At 37.3% G+C, this 23018-nt stretch overlaps 1 protein-coding gene across 2 annotated transcripts in view; it reads left to right on the forward strand.

Moving 5' to 3' along the window:
* PDE4D (phosphodiesterase 4D) overlaps positions 1 to 23018 on the forward strand; it is a 1564543-nt gene that overhangs the window by 432322 nt on the left and 1109203 nt on the right. The window contains exon 1 of one of the 2 annotated variants that reach the window (XM_043488573.1): positions 6369 to 6389. The exons of the other annotated variant lie outside the window; for it this stretch is intronic. Coding sequence (XP_043344508.1) covers positions 6384 to 6389 — 6 coding nt within the window. The 5' untranslated portion in view covers positions 6369 to 6383. Of the gene's footprint in view, positions 1 to 6368; positions 6390 to 23018 lie in introns of those variants that run through there. 2 annotated transcript variants of the gene reach the window in all.

Genomic DNA, 23018 nt, shown 5'->3' on the forward strand with positions numbered 1-23018 from the left:
AAATTTTTTGAGGCTACACAGTTCATTCCACAGCACCTACTATTCTCTTGCCTCTTATTCTCCTTCCTTTAACACCACCGCCTGCAAGTCTAGGTATAAAACTTCTTCCTAGCTTACCTTCTAACATAAAAGTGGTTGCACAAATCAACTCAGACAAATAGGTGCCACTTATAGCAAATGGGATTTCCCAGGTGTCACTAGTGGTAAAGAACCTGTCTGCCAATGCAGGAAATATAAGAGACACAGGTTCGATTCCTGGGTCAGGAAGATCCCCTGGAGAAAGGCATGGCAACCCACTCCAGTATTCTTGCCTGGAGAATCCCATGGACAGAGGAGCCTGGCGTGCTACAGTTCATGGGGTCACAAAGAGTCAGAAACAACTGAGTGACTAACACTTTTACTTTATAGTAAGTAGCCAAATCCCCTTTGGGGCACTGTTAGGACAACTATGTATGTAATCAGTATCACAGAAGTCATGACTTCTCTGTGACATAGAACACTTAACCTTCATTCTAAAATATTCCCTCTCCTGCCTCGAGAATTCCTTTAACCGGTGCTGTGACACAGCTTTCTACTGCCTGAAGGAGGCCTCTATGATTCAAGTTAAGCCCATTGGTACATCCTGGATTTATAGAATGAATGAGCACAAATTTGGGAGCTAGTCAGACCTGATTCTGAATATGAGCCAAGTTACTTACACCCACCAGAACTCAGCAAGCTATTTAACCTCTCTGACACTGAATTTCATTCTTAAGCAAAAGAGAATGAAAAATACTAATCTTGCAGAACTTCTCTAATAGGAATAGTAAAGTAATGAGCATCCAGGATTAAAGCCTAGAACATGGACTAGTGATTTGATATGTGATACATAGAAGAAAGAATAGAAAAGGGAGATATCTGCCTAAGAAGTACTTTGAAATGATCAAGATGATCTTTTCATTCACTGAAAGAAACTACCCCATTTTTAGAAGGAGGAGGTTGGGAAAGCCATTCTGCTAAGCTAACTAGGCAGTGAAAAGTGAAAGTTGCTCAGTTGTGTCCAGTCTTTGCCACCCTATGGACTGTAGAGTCCATGGGATTCTCCAGACCAGAACACTGGAGTGGGTAGCCTTTCCCTTCTCCAGGAGATCTTACCAACCCAGGGTTGGAACCCAGGTCTCCCACATTGCAGACAGATTCTTTGGCAGCTGAGCCACCAGGAAAGCCCAAGAATACTGGAGTGGGTAGCCTATCCCTTCTCCAGGGGATCTTCCTGACCCCAGAACTGACCCAGGGCCTCCTGCATTGCAGGCGGACTCTTTACCAGCTGAGCCACCAGGGAAGCCCTAACTAGGCAGTAAGGCCCTGAAATTTTCAAAATATTGCTAGTGTGAAGTCCATCAGGACACAGTAGTGCTCTAATTGACTTTCTCCTCTTGAACTCCATTTGTTTCTAAATTTGGGGTGTATTTTTCATTTATACAAATAATACAGTTCAATTATTTTTTAATTTCCTTATAACCAATTTATAAATAAATTAATGGAGAACCTCCACATGTCTTCCTCGCTGATGTTCAAGAAAACAGACTAAGCTTTTTTCCTTGTCACTTTCACTAATAGTGCATATTTTCAAAGCCAAGTATAGGTATCTGTCTGAGCCCATTCAATGTTCTTTCCTTGTCCTAGTCTTTCACATAGTTGTTATTATTTTTTAGTAGCTAAGTTGTGTCCAACTCTTTGTGATCTCGTGGACTGCAGCACGCCAAGCTTTCCTGTCCTTCACTATTACCTGGAGTTTGCTCAAACTTATGTCCATTGATTGGTGATACCATCCAGCCATCTCCTGCTATGTCACCCCCTTCTCCTCTTGCTCTCAGTCCTTCCCACCATCAGGGTCTTTTCCAATGAAAATAGAGTCACATAGAGTCCCCTTAAATACCACATGCTGTTCCTTTGTGGAGAAACAAGCAGCTGGGCTTAGCACCAAAGCATATGGGACAACTCAGCACTTTTTCCAGAGTAAAAAGACTTTAGGAGCATAAGTCAGTGAAATGTGGACATATATGAATGATTACATCCGATGTCAAAGGATGGAATTCAGTTGTATCAAAAGAGGGCAAAGAATACTATCCTTTCATTGCTCTTGTTTTTGAAATGTCTGTTCCTTTCTTATTATTTTATTGTCTGTGATCATTGCAGAAGCATCAGTAATTACAGAGAAGCTGAGTAGTTTCTCTGGAAAAATTATAGGTGGTGATGGATGATGACATAATCGTGTGACAGTAAAATGCTGTATTAAGTACTGAACTCCCTGCCAGATTATGGAAAGAACACATGAGTAGATAAAAGCACAACAATTTTCTTTTCGCTGTGTCTCAGGAGAAAACAATACATACTGGCATAGATGGAAGCAAATGAGATTAGTTAAAAGAAGGAACTTAAATAATGTAGACCAAGTCAGAGTAATGCTGACAAATGAGATGACTCATCTAATGAAAGAATAAATGAGGAAAAGTGTAGCTTCATCTTAGATCTTCCTGGTTATTTTTCCATGGTGATTTTATACTTTAGGAAGGAGTCACACAAAACAAAATGAGACAAAGACTTGATAACTATACGGTTAGTTGAGTTAAAAGAGTATAGACCTCAAATGGAATATTTCACTTTTGTTTTCTAGATCAATTGTCTACTTTATTCCCATGAACGAAGTTGGTTGTAAAAGCAGTTATGCTATTATGAGATTTCTCAAAAACATCTACATGTGCTAAAGAGAACTATCCTGCAAGGGTATACTGTGTTCAGGGACATATAATATATTGAAAAGTATCAATAACAAGTTTAAAATCATATAAACTACTCACATACTTAAACACCATAAGGTATAATGCAGGACGTGTACTTGTTTATGCAAAACTTAAATTTCACATATGAGAAAAGAGTAACTCATGCACTCTCCTTTTCCTCCCCACCCCTCACCCACTTGCATTGTATTTACAATAGCCTATCCATTGAGGAACAGTGGAAACAGTGGCTGACTTTATTTTTCTGGGCTCCAAAATCACTGCAGATGGTGATCGCAGCCATGAAATTAAAAGACGCTTACTCCTTGGAAGGAAAGTTATGACAAAACTAGACAGCATATTAAAACACAGAGACATTACTTTGTCAGCAAAGGTCCATCTAGTCAAGGCTATGGTTTTTCCAGTGGTCATGTATGGATGTGAGAGTTGGACTATGAAGAAAGCTGAGTGCCGAAAAATTGATGCTTTTGAACTGTGGTGTTGGAGAAGACTCTTGAGAGTCCCTTGGACTGCAAGAAGATCCAACCAGCCCATCCTAAAGGAGATCAGTCCTGGGTGTTCATTGGAAGGACTGATGTTGAAGCTGAAACTCTAATACTTTGGCCACCTGATGCGAAGAGCTGACTCATTTGAAAAGACCCTGAGGCTGGGAAAGATTGAGGGCAGGAGGAGAAGGGGACGACAGAGGATGAGATGGTTGGATGGCATCACCAACTCAATGGACATGGGTTTGGGTGGACTCCAGGAGTTGGTGATGGACAGGGAGGCCTGGCGTGCTGTAGTTCATGGGGTTGCAAAGAGTCAGACACGACTGAGCAACTGAACTGAACTGATCCATTGAGGATTCAGACCCAAGCATTGATTCTGACTTATCCAATTTCTTAATAGCAGAGAAAAGCGCTTCTTGGGAGAAGGAGACTTGTCCTCAAAACCTGCTTTTCTGAGTCCCTTTGAGCTGAGAAAAAAAAGAAAGAAAGAAACCAAAAAGGCTCAGAAGTCACAATGAAAGATGTGTACCCAAGGTTTATTAAGAATGATTCACTATTGTATTTGGTTTTCTGTCTTACATTAGGGAATAGGCTTTGCCTGGAGGGTAAGAATTACCTTTAGTTCCTACTCTTTTAGCAGCCAAGGCAGTACAGAATGATGGATAGAGAGTATAGGACAGCAGTTACCAATCACCCTTGAAAACTCAGGCAAATAGACGACATCACATTTCATTATCTGACCTTGATGAGGGATGACATTTACGTTGAGGGCAGAAATGCCAATTGAAGAGTTTGGAAATGGCACTTTGTGGAAAGGTGATGAATTATCCATTGATTTAATCTAAGGAAAGAAAATGGGGGAATGATACAGGAGGGGTTTAATACCATATGTAGCTTGTTAAGAAGACTGCATCTTAACCAGTTTTGAATGACATGTACCCAACTGTGCGTGTGGCCTAGTGTTGGTAGAGAGAGGCAAATGAACAAGCGCGAAGGTCTTCATTGGATGGTATTAAATTTTTTTAAGTGGACAGGTGGAAAGTGAGAAGATTACAATGTGGGGGCTGCCTGTGCCTGCCCTTAATGCTGCCTGGGTTTCTTGTAGTTGAGAACAGTACGAAGAGAACTCTGATTGTCAGAGCCTTGATCTGCTGTGAGAGGTGGTTATGCAGAGTGGCGTAAACTCTGGACAGCTTGGTTTCAAATGATAGCTCCTCTCCTTGCTAGCTATGTGACTGCAAGCAAAGTGTTTAACCTCTCTCTGTTCTCATTTTCCTTGTTTATAACATAGGCTCAACAATAAAGCTTACCTCACAGTTTTGTTTCAAATATGTAATGAATCAATATTGTTGATTTGGAGCATTTTCTGGCACAAAGTGAATCCTCCATAGATATTATTTGTTTTCAATGTATTTTTTTTCCAAGATGAAAATAGCCATATTATTTTTCACCTGATTATGAAAGTAATATGTGCTTACTGTTTAAAAGTCAGATTTTAGAGAAAGATATAAATATGAGAAAAAATTATTTGGAGTCAAATGATTCTCAGACAACTATGGTTAACACCGAGGTATTATATTTCCAGACAGTTTTCTATGTGTAAAACATATATGAAAGTGAAGTGAAAGTCACTCAGTCGTGTCCTACTCTTTGCGACCTCATGGACTATACAGTCCATGGAATTCTCTAGGCCAGAATACTGGAGTGGGTAAGCCTTTCTCTTCTCCAGGGGATCATTCCAACCCTGGGATCGAACCCAGGTCACCCGCATTGCAGGCGGATTCTTTACCAGCTGAGCCACAAGGGAAGCCCAAAACATATGTAATGTATAAAATTATATCATGCACACATGTGTATAACCAGTTATTTATTCACTACTATTCTCTCCTACCCCTAAAATAAAATCACATATTTTGAGCTGTGACACTGTCATCTTTCAAAATCCAATGCCTATCCAAGACAGTATCTTCTACAAACTTTTTCTTGAGCAACTCATTCTCTTTTCAATTCCATTATTGTTTTTCTATGTTTGTGTTCCATGGAGCCCTTAATGCACTGATTTTTTATCTAACCAATAATTATTAAATACCTTTACTATGTCAAGAGCTGTGTGAGGTGCGATTTTTTAGTGGTGAACAAAGATAAGTAGTCCCTGCCTTGATGGGACTTAAGTCTCAGGGACAAAAAAATATACTAATCAAATTATTGTACATATACATGTATAATTTGCAGTTGTAAACTTACAAGAACTATCCCAGAGTAATTGCTCTGCAATAAATTCATTTACAGGTTGAATTATAAACAATTATAGAAACTGAGTTTATAGAGAGATGATATATATTATAAACCTGATCGCAGTATGAATAACAATTAAGAGAGGGGAGGATGGGAGGAAAGAATGAGAGGATAGAAAGAGAGAATGTGAAAACATTATGATGATCTTTTTTCTAAGAAGGGAGAGTGAGTTGTCTAAAATTAAATAATTTGAAAACTAATCCTAATACCTTCGACATTTTCATAATCTTTCTTAATCCTAAAATCCAATATGATATCCTATGGTTACATAAAGCTTAACAATTCTATCTTCAGGTTATTTTCCTTCTTTTAATATTAGTTATGATTAAATTGAACGATTTTAAATAAAAATTATAGTAGTATATAATTCAAATCTTCAGTAAAATGCTTGACTCAGTTCTCTTTCCCCTATTCATCAATGTATTCATCATATTCTTAGAAAGATGTCTGGAATCACATTTGCCTAATAGTAATGTTTTACTTCTGGTGGTGAGATTATAAAACTGTATATTTCCTTCATTTTCATCACTGCCCTTTCCTTTATTTGTAAATTATTTGAGGTAAGTATATGTCAGTTTTTTAGAAAAGTGGGTTTTTTGTTTTTTTTTGTTTTTTTACGAACAGCTTCCCACGTGGTGCTAGTGGTAAAGAATCCGCCTGCCAATGCAGGAGATGTAAGAGATGCGGGTTCAATCCCTGGGTTGGGAAGATCTTCTGGAGGAGGAAATGACACCCCACTTCAGTATTCTTGCTGGGAGAATTCCATGGACAGAGGAGCCTGGTGGGCTACAGTACATTGGGTCTCAAGAGAGAGATTGAGATGGAGGTAATTATGGCAAATGGTTGTAACAAAACTCCCTTGAAAGTTACCTTGACAATTAAAAATGATATATGTAGGGTGCTTGGCACAAAGCCTGAAATACAGTGATCAATAAATAAAGTAACTATACTTCAGTTGTGGGTTATTATTTTTGATGAATAAAGAGGTAGTTGAGTCTTACATGGAAACGATAGCTGATACAGTTTGGTACATTTAAGCCTAAAATTCAAGATGGTGATGAAAGGAATGAGGAAGTTCAGAGAATAAGAGCAAGTATATAAAATAGTTCAATGGTGTAGCTAAGGGGAGGGAAATGACTGAAGTAAAAATATCAAGTTGGGAAGAAAGCATGCTTGCTTATAAAGAATTTCATAATCATATTTGTACCATGGCGAAAAGGTAGAAACCTGCTCTGCTTTCTCTTCAGTAATTTACATGCCATGTTTTACTAATCTCCCCTATTAAAGAGGTCTTTAATCCAAGGTCGTATAATATAATCCCTTATTTTTTCTTTTGGTACTTTTATAATTCTGATCTTTTACATGTAAGTTTTAAATCATCTGTCCTTGTGATTATGATTTTGTCAAAAAGGATTATAACTTTTTTGTTCTAAATGGATAACTAGTTGGAATGGCCATACTTTTCTCAATTATTTGAAATCCCACTGTTATTTTAAAAGATGTTATTGTATGTACATGGTCTGGTTTTAACCTTCTGTTCCATAGTCAATTCTTTTCATGCTTCGCCAATGCTACCTTTGATTACTACAAATTTGTATGAATCCACATAAAGCTAGTAAGAATGGAAAAGAGAAGTGAGATTGGATTAAAAAAAAGAAAGAAAGTAAAATTGGCACAAGTCAGTGGCTGTTTGTATGCAGACTTGAGTAAGAAAGGAGAGTGAAGGATGGCTTCCAAAAACCAAGGTTCTTTCTAGTTGGAAGAAAAAAAGAAACGGAAGAAGAAAGGAAAAGACTCAGAGGAAACAAACAGGAGGAAGAGCAAGTCTGTGGGGGAGATGGTAAGTCAGATTTGAACACGGTATATTTGAGTTTCCTGCAAGATATGTAGGTAGAGCAGACTTGGCAGGCCTTAAGGTATGAAAGTTGCAAATGGAGATGCAAATTCAGGAGTCATCAGATGTAGTTTGCCATTAAACTTATAAGAATGGATGAAATGATTCCAGATGTGTGGAATGGAGGCCATGGTTGGAGTGCTCTTCAGTATGCCCCTGGGTGGGCTTCCTCTTGTAGCTGAGGCAGTTTTATTCCACCAGCTATGGAGACCTGAGGTAGCCGCCTTTGTTTATTGGTGTAACCTCTGCCCATTGTCATAGGTTTTTCAGTCTCCAGGCTTTGGTCTTTAAGACCAGGGAATTGTTCCTGTATAGTGTTTATTTGATAATTTATCACATTCTATTTTCTCTATTGTTTTATTTTAGAAATAGTAGTTGGATGTATGATCTCTTAGATGATCTTCCCTATTCTTTTGCTTCTTATATTTTTCATTTCTTTCTTTTAAAAACTTACTACTTCCTATGAACTTTTCTCAAATTTATATTCTGACCCTTCAATTGAATATCTCATTTTAGCAATCCTGTTATTAACTTTTATTAGCTCTGTCCTGTTTTATGATTGTTACATTATCATGACATCTTGTTCTTGTTATATTGAAGCAATATTTTCTTAAATCTCACTTAGAATATGATTAGAATTATTAATTTATTTTCTCCAAATTACTTGTTTCATAGAAGTAATTTTATTTTCTTTCAATTCAGTTCATTTCAGTCACTCAGTCATGTCCAACTCTTTGTGACCCCATGGACTGCAGCATGCCATGCTTCCCTGCCCATCACCAACTCCCAGAGCTTGTTCAAATTCATGTTCATCAAGTCAGTGATGCCATCCAGCCATCTCATCCTCTGTCGTCCCCTTCTCCTCCTGCCTTCAATCTTTCCCAGCATCAGGGTCTTTTCTAATGAGTCAGTTCTTTGCATCAGGTGGCCAAAGTATTGGAGCTTCACTTATGTATATTGGGCTGTCTCTTCAAGGCAAATTTTCTCCAGATGACTGATGAGCCAGGATCATGTTTTTATTGAAGTTCGAGAGATGAACAACTAAATGAACTCTGCCTTAGTAATCTGCTTTAGGGTTATGGAGCTGTGAATGGACAGTTTTACTGGATGATCAGAACAAGCCAGATGGTGGAATATTTTGTTTTGAGCCATTATTGTTTTCATTTATTTACTTATTTTAGTGAACTTTTCATTTTTAGTGAAGAATCCTTAAGTATTATCCTGTGGCAGAGAGGCCTAACTAGTGGATGACTGATTTCCTTTAGAGATGGTTAGTGGCTACTGCTAAATATGGAGACTTACAATGGCTACGCCTGTTGCCTGTTCCCCATTTCACCTCTGTTCTCTCCCCAGACTGGGTTGTACTTGTTTTAGAATTCTAAGCCATTTTGTTTATGCAAATCAATCTCTCTTTCTCTCTCACTTGTATCCCTTCTAGACACTCCAAGCTATGGTTGACTCTACTCTATTTGTTTAGGTACCACTTCTTTATCTGCATTGATTTTTATAAATTTGTTAAAATTTTCTATTTTCAGATGATCCTCTTCCAGTTCCTTACTACCATTATCTTGTTTTCTACTTTTCTCTCTTTTTGGTATCTGAAATGGGGGGAGATATACATATGGCCATGTTAGTCAGGGAAACAGAAATCATTCTAGGAATTTCATACTACAGGACAGTAAATAATGCAAAGAATTGAAAGCTTACAGAGTCATTCCAAGAGCTTGAAGTTAAGGAATCAGAAAGCTATTATAATACAAGAAACCAGGAAGTACAAAGGTCACACTTTCTACCAGTGTTCTTAGAGACCCACAACACAAGAGTAGGTGTTCTTAGCAAAATTCCTAGTGTTTTATGAGTTTTTCTGAATGCCGACTGTAATGTGTGTACGATTACAGTATTATGCAGAATAGACGAGGCACACTTTTGTTGAACTTTATTCGACAGTGCCAAAATAAATAGAATTTCTCATTTCATTGATGTTTCTAGTTTCTCAAAGAGGCTAAGAATAATGCATCAGTATAGATGACACCACCTAATATATGTATATATTTATACATAAAGGTTTGAGGTAAGTAACTGTTCAGGGTTCCCAAGCAATAAATAAATATGATTGGGAATTTATTTCATACAAATAAAAAGAAGGACTTTTATACTAAGGTGTTATAATGTGGCACCTCTCACATGGATGACAATGCTACCTCACGCTTTTTTCTCTAAAATATTATGGGAAATGAGAGGTTGGCACTATAAACTGTGTTATTGTATTTCAACAGTAAGCTTGTAGATGTTATTATGGGGGTTTCTAGTTTTTATGATCTTTCATCAGTTCTCACTTAGCACCATTTCATAAAAAAGCTTCTTGTAGAAAAACTTTTTAGCAGCCCTTACATTCATTTCATCTTTTCTTTCCTCAGGAGACAAGTTAAGAGTATAGACTACATTTTCTCTGGATATTACTTTCATTTATATGTTTATAGATTTCGATCAACACTTTTCATAAAAACAGTCCTAAAATCCAAGACAAAAAGGAAGGTTTTGTAAAGTATGAATAGTTCTTAAGGAGATGCTATCATTTAGCTCTGAAGGTTTTATTTCTTTCATTTTTCATTGTTTTAGTTTCAGACTCCACTTGTAGAATATTTCTCCATGTATAGAATCAGCAGATCAAATGCAAACAAAAAACCCCAAGAAAGCCCATAGTTTAGCACACTCCTTTATATTATGCTGTTAGAATTTTAATAATTTTAAGAAGAGATAGAAGTAAAAGTAATTAACTTAATTCAAAATGGTCAAAACTTAAGCTATGTATTCAAGAGACTTTAAAATCTCTCCCTTTTTTTGTTTGTTTGTTTCCTTTAAACATCAATTTTTTGATGCCTTGCTTTTCCAGGGTTTGGCTAACCTGAGGATCAATCATAGTATATTTCTTGTCTATTTTTTACACTTTAAGTAGAGAATTTAAGAGCATCAAACTGTAAAGCAACGGGTTTGGAGAACCTTGTTGTTTCTCATTGAAGCAGTCATACTTACACAAACATGTTATATACAATTTTAGGGGACTATAAACCCTTCTATATATAGTCAAGGTGAGGCTCTTCTATTAACACAATTACAGTCAATTGTAATATTGCATTCCAGATCTAGAGACAGGAATTATATAACTTCTCTCTAAATATCACTTCTGTTTCTCCTTCAGATAAAAAATAGCTTCAGTCTTAAGTACCTATATCCATTTAAATACACTTGACATTAATGAAATGCTAGGCATAGGAATCCAGTATCATATTTATATTAATTAGTCAATATTTATGGAATTAGACACTGTGCAATTCAAATAATACATATTCTCTGCTCTCAGTGATCTCACAGCTAGCTAACGAGAGAGACCAGCATAGGGAAAAAAGAACAATATAATGTCTTAAGTATAACATAGAGATAGCACCATAGGATTGAAAAGAAAGAGGTTATTGAAGAGAAAGTGAATGAGGAAAGGCTTCTGAGAGGAAATGTTGCCAGAGCTAAGTATAGAAAGATATGAAAGACTTATTCATGTTGATATGGACAAGATTAAAGAAGGGAGTCATGGTGTTTTTGAGCAAAGGATGCACATTGAAATCACAGGCATATCAGCTAAGGCCAGGTATGTGTGTCTAAAACAGGACAAACATGAGTCATGGAGGAATGAGAGATGAGACCAGACAGGTTGGCTGAAGGAGATCAGATCACAGGGGAATAATCCCATATGCTATGCTCACGGTGGACTAGGAGAAAAGGCCTTGGAAGCTACTGACGTCTTTTCAGCAGGGGAGGGAAGTAGATAGTTTTATATTTTTCAAAGATCGCTCTGTTGGTTATGTAAAGAATAGATTTAAGAGGTAAAAGATTGACTAAAATGCTGTTTTCATAGCTAAGGGAAGTGGTAAGACCCTGTATCAAGGTAGTAAGAATGGAGAGAAGATAAATTAGATTAAAAAAATTAAAAAGTAAAAATCAGCCTGACTTGGTGGCTGTTAGGATGCTGAATGAAAGAGAACCAGGAATGACTCTTTCTAGCTTGTTTTCCTGGATGTATCTAGGAAGACTAAATTTTGATAGATAAGTGAAAGAAAAGAAACTGCAGAATGTTGTGGGTGGAAAGAGCCAGAACATACCTTTGTTCTCTCAGGATCTATAGCTTTAGTTTCATTTTGTTGCCAAGTTCTATTGATTCCATATCATTCTTCTTAAAAAAAAGATTCATGGCTAAATGCCACTAGCACAATTTAGGACTCTAAGGCATATGAGCCTTCGGATACTTCACTGAAGAGGACCTATATGACTTTACGTGAAGGTGAGATCATCCTAATACTTGTATTTTGTTTTTTTCTCAAGTTTTAAATATGTATACTGGCTGGATTGATTACTGGGTTTTTTTTCCATTTTATATAACAACTTCACTGATAAATCCTGGCTTGGAATACCTTTTATTTTCATCACCTAAATGTCTCTTAGTTTCCAATTTCTTCTCTGCAAAGAGTGTGGTTTTATCAAATATAAGCTGACATTCAATTACCTCTCTAAGTCGTAGGAGAACTCAACATTTTTATTCATCTTAATATGTGGCTGAAATCCCAATTCTAAAACAATTGTTTATACATGTGAGAAAATTCTTTTCAGTTGGCATTATTAAACATTGGAATGAGGTTTCCTAGCACTGAAAGATGTTATTTGTGCTATCCAAAGACATTTTTAGGTAAGATAAGAATTGATCATGAATAAAATAGGTATAGTTCTATGTGGAGATAGAAAGTCATAATATCATGCTAGAACTGTGTGTGTGCGTATGTGTGTGTGTGTGTACATGTGTTTGTATGCATACACACATAGACACAAAGTTCTAGCATGTTATTATTACGACTACAAACACACTCACACATGCACACATGCTGGCTTGTATGTGCAGAATGGTTCTTGCCAAAGGTTGTAAACAAACGTATCATAGATTATAAAATTGAAAAGGACACTTTATTTTAAAGATAGGGGAACTCAAGCCCAGAAATATAAGGTAGATTGCCCAAGAGTGAGAGCAGAGTCCAGAACTTGAGCCTCTTAACTTCTCTTATAAATATGTCTTTGTGCTTTCAAATTATAGATGTACAGACAAGAAGAAATTCTGTGATTATGCAGAGCTCATTTACAGCCCTCCCACCCCACCACAAACAGTCTGCTGTCTCTCTTCCAGGGAAATCCATTTAGCACAAAACTGATCACTGTAGCTGGCTACTTTTTTTGACAGATTATACTGCTACTGTTGTTTCCCTTCTTTCTTTGTCATTTGCGTTATGATAGACATTTGAGCAGAGTCTCAGTATAAACTTCTGTTTGAGAGATGGTGCTCCTGATTCTCAGCACAGCCCACAAGTCTCATTTGGAAAAGATGTTTAATACAGGCCAGTGGTCTTTTGTATTTTGAACTGAGATAGAAAATTCTGTGATGGGTTCATTCAAGGGAGACCCGATATCTTAAATACAATGAAGAAGTCAGGAAATTTTCAGGAGAAGTGAGAGGATGATTCATACGTAAATTGATATTCTCTTTTATGAGTTTTTTTGATGTGGCAGTTACCCAAGTTTTATGGTGAGATGAGATGAAAGGCAATGAGAAGTTACTGAAGGATTTCTCATCTCTCTACAATTTCATTAGGAAAAGCTATACAGCTAGGACACAGTTCATGCACTGCTTTTGTTTATTTGTATTTGTACATAAAAGTGAAGTCTTTTATCACTTTTCTTCCCCTCCTCACTTCTTTCTTCTCCTTGCCAATACTCCCTATCCCCTGCCCTGGTGTCTGTTAAGCTTTTCTTTCTTTCTTTTTACCCTTCCTTGTAAGTAATTTTGCTTCTTTGTGTTATCACCCTTTTTTATAGTCGCTTCTCCCTATGGTATGAGATGAAGACGCGTAGAGTGGAGGTTAACAGCACAGGCTCTGAGGTCAGGCTGCCTGGCTTTGAATCCTGGTTCTGCCACTCATTAACCTAGGGGAAAGGAACTTAACTTCAACTGTTTCCACCTTCTTATCTCCTCTTGGACAACAGTCTTTATCTCTTAGAGTTATTATGTAGATAAAGAGAAATAATACATGAAGGTGCATAGAAGAAGGCACGGCACAACCTGGCTATTTTTATAATACACAGTCACAGCTTCATGTATGTATATATATACACATATATACCATATATATACATATATATACTATATATATATGACTGTATTTTACAAACTGTGTACTATATGTATAATTATTATATATAATTATATAATGATTTATTTTGTGTAATGCAAGCATGCGTGCTAAATCGCTTTAGTCACTTCTGACTCTTTGCAACCCCATGGACTGTAGCCTGCCAGGCTCCTCTATCTATGGGATTCTCCAGGCAAAACTGTTGGAGTGGGATGCCATGCCCATCTCCAGGGGATCTCCCTGACCCAGGGATCGAACCCATGTCTCCCTGCGGCTCCTGCATTGCAGGCAGATTCTTTACTGCTGAACCACCAGGGAAGCCAATTTTTTTGGGTAATGCATATAATAAATATTATATGTTTATAATATATATCCAGATTATATATTAATACAATAATTGCCTTGTTGTTATTGTTTATTCACTAAGTCTTGTCCACCTCTTTTGCAACCCCGTGGACTGTAGCTTGCCAGGCTCCTCTGTCCATGGGACTCTCTAGGCATGAGTACTGGAGTGGGTAGCCATTTCCTTCTCCAGAGGATATTCCTGACCCATGTATCAAACCCACATCTCCTGCATTGGCAGGTGGGTTCTTTACTACTGAGTCACCAGGGAAGCCTACATAATAATTATATGAACATTTTATTATATGTGTAATGTAGCCATTTAATGTTAATGAGAAGAATGGGTTTGGTTGTCCTAAATCAATTTTTATAATTTATTTATCTTTGGTTTGAAGAAGGATTTGAGACAATCAATCACAGAGACATGTGCATACCTCAGAGACAATAGCCACCCTGACTTGACCTGTTCCTCTTCTGTCCAGACTCCTATGTAAATTTGTCATCATTGCAGCAAGTTTGGAGTTTATATAAGGCAACACAGGGAAATGTGAATGTGTCAACAGAGAATTCATTCATAAAGTAATGAGGTGGTTTTCTTGTGATTTTATACTATTCCTTTTTTTTTCAGATATATAATTAAATTGAACAGTTCTTTGCCATCTCTAATATACAGTATAATATAATCCTGCTAAATGAAAAGTTTGGTCCCTGTCCTCCACAAGCTGCCAGTCTGAGAAAGCTGAGTAATATGCAGTGTAGAATATATGGCTGTATTTATTAATACTTTTGATCTTTGTGATATCCTAAATGATTGTACTTTTTTTCCCGTCTTAATCTTTGATAATGACTTCACATCTGTAGTTTCCTCTTTATTGGGCTGCTTCTTGCTGTCTGTGAATTTTGCAGTATTCTGGATACTTTATGGTCAGAGTTAATCCTTGGAGTTTCCCATAAGCATTTTAAGTGTTCACCCTTATTCCTTCTCCCCACAGTTTTTGTTTTAATTTGTTTTGTGTGTTTCCTGCAGGTAGAATTTTCCAGACAGGAGAATAGCATTTGATATAGAGCAAAATATGATTCTTTAGGAGAGAACACTTAAACTGAAAAGGCTTATGAGGTCTTGATGAATACCCTTTAGTTTATAAGTTAGTTGTTTTCAAATGTTTCCTTTATAATTGACTACCATGTAATAAGTTTTTAATACTTCCCTAGCAGGGCATAAAAGGGTCTCTGGTTGCCTAAAAGAACTAGCTATGCTTTCCTCTATGTACACATGCTCTTAGAGGGTGACTGGGACATGACAAAGAGTGACCCATATTTTTACCCAAGAGAAATGAAGGCTTGTGACAATAGTACCAGAAGAATACAGTGTGGAACTATGATTATAGCTACAAAATTCTGAAGTAATATGCTGAACACAAGACCATGAACCAACATCATTTTTCAACCAGCGAAATACAGGTATCATCTGTAGATCTCATAATTCTAGAGTTTTATTCATAGGGTGATTACTTCTCAGAATAAAAATTCAGAGCAATTTATGACGAAATGATTGGTGTTTTTAAAAGAGCTAGTCATGATAGTTGATTCATAAAACTGAAGTGAATAATCAAAGTCAGTGAACATTTCATAAGCTTTTATTTTAATCAGCTTGAATGATTAAAGTATTCAACTTCAAAGTAAGAAAAGTTTTTTTTAATTAACACTGTTATTAGAGAATTCTAGGTTCACTTAATTGTGAGTAAAAATCTTAAGGAAATAAAAAAATCATTGTTTAAAACATTACATTGAAAGTCTTGAAGTAAATGGAACAAGAGTGTACAATTAGGGTAATGAGAGAGTTAATACTGATGTTTATTATCTATCATACTACTTAAGGACTAACTAAGGCATTGTTAAGTAGCAGTTATATTATATATAATATATCATATTATAATGTAACATCAGTCTTGAATTCATATACCTACTATCACCTATACCAGTGATGTATAGCTGGATATTTTGTTCTTTAAATATTTGAGCTGTTGTTTAGTCGCTAAGGGTTTCCCTAGTGGCTCAGAGGTTAAAGCCACAGAGGTTAAAGTCTGCTCACAATGCGGGAGACCTGGGTTCGATCCCTGGGTTGGGAAGATCCCCTGGAGAAGGAAATGGCAACCCACTCCAGTATTCTTGGCTGGAGAATCCCATGGATGGAGGAGCCTGGTGGGTTACAGTGCTCGGGGTTGCAAAGAGTTGGACACGACTGAGCGACTTCACTTTCACTTTCACTTTAGTCGCTAAGTTGTGTCTGACTCTTGCGATCCCATGGACTGTAGCCCACCAAGCTTCTATGTTAATGGGATTTCCCAGGCAAGAATACTGGAATGGGTTGTCATTTCCTACTCCAGAGGATCTTCCCAACCCAGGAATTGAACCTACTCCAGAGGATCTTCCCGACCCAGGAACTGAACCCACATCTCCTGCTTGGCAGGTCAATTCTTAACCACTGAGCCACCTGGAATCTTCTCTTTAGATATTACCTCATGCTAAAAATGTCAATTTAAATGGTGAAGAACATGGATAAAATTTCTACAATTTGTGAAACCTTGAGTAATGACTGAGTTTAACCAGCATAGAGGTTGATTAACTTACTTGGTCAAAGTTACAGTGAAATAAATGGTATGACTGTAGCCACATACAAATTTAATTAGGACCACATCATTTTGTGTCCACAGGTAGTGTTTTCACCCAGCTAGCAGGTTTTCAGCACTTACCTTTTATTAACAAAATTAACTGGTGAGAGAGTGAGAGAGGGGGTCACAAAAGTCCGCTTTACTAGGGGAAAAGCAAGCCTTAGCCATATCCTGCTGATGACATGTTAGCACTACTGCCCTTCTATACTCCAAGCTTGTAACCCAAAAGAGACGTTGTTTTTGTTGTGGTGAGCTATAAGTCTTTATATTAGAAAAACTCTAAAGAGAATGCTGCTTAGATCCTAATAAAATATGAGCCTTGTGGCTGAAGGAAGCTATAGATAGATAAATGAGTCCGGTGCTCTTGCACTTATGAGACAAGGAATTCACCTCAAGAAACAAAGACAGCTAGACAACTTGAAAGAGAAAGTGTTTCCAGTTTGGTGAGTAGTGTGGATTTGGCATTCAAAATCTATTTCTAGACGAATGATAAAAATATAGAACTTACAATATTGTAAGAATTTATTTTCTACCGCAAGTATTATGTTCAAGAAAGTCAAGTGGGATGTCCCTAGCAGCCACTGTACTTCAGCCAGATCTGTTTATTTGTCTACATGTATGGATGTGAGAGTTGGACTATAAAGAAGGCTGAGCATTGAAGAATTGACACTTTTGAACTGTGATTTTGGAGAAGACTCTTGGGAGTCCCTTGGACTGCAAGAAGATCCAACCAGCCCATCCTAAAGGAGATCAGTCCTGGGTGATCACTGGAAGGACTGATGTTGAAGCTGAAACTCCAATACTTTGGCCACCTCATGCGAAGAGCCGACTCATTGGAAAAGACCCTGATGCTGGGAAAGATTGAGGGCAAGAGGAGAAGGGGATGACAGAGGAGGAGATGGTTGGATGGCATCACCGACTCGATGGACATGGGTTTGGGTAAACTCTGGGAGTTGGTGATGGACAGGGAGGCCTGGCGTGCTGAGGTTCATGGGGTCGCAAAGAGTCGGACACGACTGAGAGACTGAACTGACCTGAACTGAATCTCAAAGAGAAAGAAAGGAACCTCAGTACAGTAGCAGAAGTTCCTTTTGGTGGCTTTCAAAATTTAACTGCTGAGGAAAAAGAAATCTATGGGTTTTTGATTAGCCTAGAAAGCATCTTTAACTTCAGAAATTCTATAAAAGAGTATTTTAGTGGGTTAAATGATAAACACAGGATTACATGGTTTCAGGGCCACAGATATCTCAAACACAGGTAGTAAGAACCTTATTTTATAAGTTTTTTTTAAAACTGAATATAACCTGCAAGAAAAAAAGTGTAAACAACTAATTTTTCCTAAACCCTCAAAATGATGGTGATAAAGACATATCCAATTTATATTTCATTCTGATTATGTCTAACTTTTTATGTAAAATTTAATTTCAGATCAATTTGATAATATCCATTCCCTTGCAGCTCAGCTGGTAAAGAATCCACCTGCAGTGTGGGAGACCTGAGTTCAATCCCTGTGTTGGGAATATCCCCTGGAGAAGGGAAAGGCTACCCACTCCAGTATCCTGGCCTAGAGAATTCCATGGGCTGTATAGTCCATGGGGTCTCAAAGAGTCAGACACGAGTGAGCAACTTTCACTTTCACTTTCATAACACTAAAACAAAGAGTTGTCTTAAGATCTTTTAGTGCTGCTCGAGAAATCACTTTAAAAAGCATCAGAATAAAAGCTGGCCCTTTATGTTCCATGTTTCAATACTAGCTTTGATTTCTTTAGCTGAAAACATTAGAAATTATATGCTTTCATAATGCACTGTATGTCTCCTATGTAACACTTGTTTAATTAATCTATTAATTATCTGAGGAATCATTGTCAAGCTTATGTCTCCTCTGCTTTATTAGAAACTTCACAAGGACAGAGAGAATTCTCCCTCTTGTTCACCCTTGAATTTTTGAGATTTGGTATAGCCATTAACACAGCATAGGTACTCATGAATATTAATGGTCCAATAAATGAGTAAATTAATGAATAAATAGGCCTGAAATAGAAAAGATATGTTACAAGTATTGGTAATAGCCAATTATAAATCAATGCATTAATCTCTCATTTGAAACCAAAACAAATTAGGGACAACTCATGAACCTTAAAGACTTATGTGAAGATCTAGTGCCTAGAAAATGAAAATAACAATGTCAATCTGTTATTTCTCCATTGGAATGTTATAAGGATGGTTTGGGGAAATGTTCAAATGAGCTTTCTAGTTCTATACTTTATACATCTATTAAAATGAATTTATAGGTGCTAAACATTTTAAGTCATAGTGCTCATAGTGTACTCTGATTTTCTAACCTTCAGAGTTTTGCAATGGCTATTTTTCTCTCCAGCCCTACCTGCAAGATAGTATTATTATGTATATATTCTTGCTTTGGTTTAGTGCTGTGATGGAGAACCATATAATCCTATCTGAATTAACTTCGAATCTAGCTAATTGAAGTGCCTGGATTCTTCTGGTCTCTGGTAACATTTCATAATGAATTCTCACCCTTGAGGCCAGAGATAATGTTAATATTCATCATAAGATAAAATATTTAGAAACAGTATGCGTTTTGGATTTTGTATATATTTCATGGTTTCTCTCTCCTTCCATTGCCCCCACCTTCCTGAGCATGAATGAAATTTTAAGACCATTTATAAACAAAGTAGGGGCTTCCCTGGTGGCTTAAACAGTTAAGAATCACCTGCAGTGCAGGACAGGTGGGTTCAACCCCTGAGTCAAGAAGATCCCCTGGAAAAGGGAACGGCAACCCGCTCCAGTATTCTTGCCTGGAGAATCCCATGGCAGGCTACTCTGTCCATGGGATCGCAAAGAGTTGGACATGACCGAGTGACTAAGATACACATAAACAAAGTATTGTTTGGTTTGCGTAAACCAAAGGACCCTGCAATGTCCAAGTCAGGGTTCATTGATTGGACTCACTTCATCCCCACAGAGGTGGGCACCTAGGCCTGTGAGGACACAGGGGTAGCTGGAGAATGGAAGCCCTAGTCAGGTCCTCTTGGCGGGGAGACAGCACTGACTTCCTCTTCAGTGTCAGGTCATAAAGGAGACTCAGGACTTGTTCATTTCTTATCCAAAATTCTGTGAATTTGAGAACTTCTCCAATGTTCTTTTTTTTTAATTAATTTATTTATTTTAATTGGAAGCTACTTTACAATATTGTGGTGGTACACATGTGGCTGATTCATGTCGATGTATGGCAAAATCCAGTGTTCTTTTTAATAAGATTTTGAAGGTCTGAGTGTATATATGCGTTTTCAGACATACCCATGGGCATTTTCAGAGAAAGTTGAATAAATCATTAGGTTATGACCTATGTAAATTTGCCAACACTTTTTTACTATCTCATCAGCTACCTTGTTTGTTTTTGTGATTCAGTCTGCTGATAAATTCATACCCTTTTCTATTTTTTTTTCAATTGTAGGAATTACCATATGTCAGGGGACCAGATGTTGCTGAAAATAAACTTTCTCTTTATTTTAACATGAAGGCATTGACTGGTGGGTCCTCACACTGTTAGGTTCTATATATGGGTATGTGCACAAATCATTAGACATTTGTGCCTGGATCCAGTGATAACACATTATTTGAAATATATGAAGTCAGGTTTATCCTATGAATTTGCAGTTGATTTCTCTTGTTTTTTTTTTTTTAATAATTATTTTGTCAGAAAACTAACAAAAAAATCCATCAGTTTCACATGAATAAACTGATTTGTTGCATATCAAACAAAATGAATATAATACATCCTAGTAATGATGAGAGATGATGACTTCAATATTTCCAGTTAAACTTTATTTTGCAGCTCATCAGTTGCTGTCATATATGTGATTTCTGTTAAGTTCTATAGGCTCAAGCAAACTGAGGAGAGCATAATTAATTTTATTTGTTGTGTAACATTAAAAATCAGTTTGAATGTGTTGGGAATGTTACACTGGCACCAGCAGAAGAGCCAGTGTAAAGATTTAAAACACCAAAGACTTCCTTCTGTCAAGCCTCATGCTTGGGAGGCCCAAATGGTATCTCTGCCATTCCTCAAGCAATGCAAACATTGGTGTGAGACTTACTAGGCTCTTCCAAAGAACTCACTTGGTTATTTGACGTAATAATTAGACCCTTTCAGCTGGGGAGCAGAGGTGGCCTTGCTAACTCTGTCATTGAGGAAGGGCCCACTACATTTTCCCATAAATCTCATACATAATTTATTATGCGGACCATCATTTTGGTTTGATAATCCTTAAGTATCTCTGGATCATGTTTTTATTTTATAGCTACCTATTTTGAATTTTGGAATAATATGCAGTGTAACCTGATGAAAGGAAGAGGAGGTTTACCATCCCACAGAGTTTGGATCCTGTTATCATAGTGAGTCTCAGTAAGAACATGGTCAAGTTATTTAGCTTCCCTGAGCCTTATTTTCTTCATCTAGAAAATGAAGGTAATCTCTCCAGGAAGGATAAAGTAAGGATTAAATGTGATACGGATAAATGTATTAATTTCCCATCACCTCTATAACAAATACTTCTCATCCATTACCACATTTCTAAAAACCTTGAACTCTACCATCTCCTGAAATTGTCCTTTACTTGCATGCCTCCTGCTTTTGTGGGTATGCTCTTACTACTCACTTCTTCTCACATCGTTGCCCTTCTCACATCCTTTCTACCCAGATGGTTCCTACTTATCTCTCTGAGAGAATGTGATAGAGACTGCCAGTGAAGAAAGGAGTCCCAAGACTTGTTTAAACCTTGGTAGTCTAACTACTGTAGTATATAGATATTTTTTATTTCATCCAAAAATTGTACCCTAGAAATATCTTTACTGGAGAAAAAAAATGGGAACAAACTGCGTTTTTTCCCCACTAATCCTATCGCCAAATTCCTCTCTCTGCTCTGCTTTTACCACAGATTCTGGACATTGTATTGATGACTATGATCTGATATGACCCTTTGACTTATCCAGATGGTGTAAAAATGCCTGTCTCCCAAAAGCCCATGTCAGTTTCATCAAGCTAATGGGCAGAATCTCTTAAGTACTTAGGGTATCATCAGGAATGACAGGTGCATCTGCCTGTCAGGTGGGCAAAATTAGTGAGGTTAATTAATAGTTAAGGCTAATGGTAATTACTTGAAATTTAGCAGTGAGATTTTATAGCTACATAGTATCATCCACCGGAGAAGGCAATGGCACCCCACTCCAGTACTCTTGCCTGGAAAATCCCATGGACGGAGGAGCCTGGTGGGCTGCAGTCCATGGGGTCTCGAAGAGTCAGACATGGCTGAGCGACTTCACTTTCACTTTTCACTTTTATGCATTGGAGAAGGAAATGGCAACCCAGTCCAGTGTTCTTGCCTGGAGAATCCCAGGGATGGCGGAGCCTGGTGGGCTGCCGTCTATGGGGTCGCACAGAGTCGGACACGAATGAAGCGACTTAGCAGCAGCAGCAGTAGTATCATCACTCTATTTTTATTATAGTAGAAAAATGTACACTATAAAGTTTACCATCTTATTCACTCTCTTTTGAGACTGTGTTTTTAAGTCCTGAAGTATAAAAGTAGTTAGATAACCAAGGCATGTTATTTCTTATAGGACCATCAACATTGACTTTTGAAGAGAGGTTTGAATGTCTTGTCTTTGAAATTCCTATTGCAAAGCTCTTCAAAACCCAAAATGATCATTTATGAGGTGATTATCAAACATTGGAGATACATTGTTAGGAATTTTTATGTTCTGGTTCTCAGTATACCACCAAGGGTGGAATTTACAGTGAAAGGAAATTCTGCCAGTCTCTCTAAGGAGATTCTGCCAGTCTCTTTTTTACCAAAAAAACCCCAGCACAGATAAAAGGTAAGACACTTTGCCACTGATATGTAGATCTCAGTGGGCAGAAGCTCAGTTGATAGTATATTGGAAAAGACACTTTGTGCAGACATGGCTATGGAGACATGTTTTGCCAAATCCGAAGGTGATTTCTCATCACAATGGCACTTTCAGGACTGTCAGATGCTTGATAACAGAGAATTTTATTTGTTGTTGACACCCATGGCTTATCCTCTAAAGGATGTCATATTAAGTTTTCTACTGACCTGCCTGCAAAGACATAAAGACTGTATAAGAAGACCTGCAGTTCTTCAAAATATGCAATGTGGATTTTAAAGATGGATGTAGCTTTTCTTTTTGAGGCGTTCTGAACAGCAGCAAAGTTTCACAACTTTATGAAATACCTTTTGCTTTATATTGTCACCTAAAAGGACACATGGCAAACTAGTTAA

This window comes from Cervus canadensis, chromosome 16 (genome assembly GCF_019320065.1).
Source record: "Cervus canadensis isolate Bull #8, Minnesota chromosome 16, ASM1932006v1, whole genome shotgun sequence".
Classification (NCBI taxonomy): domain Eukaryota; kingdom Metazoa; phylum Chordata; class Mammalia; order Artiodactyla; family Cervidae; genus Cervus; species Cervus canadensis.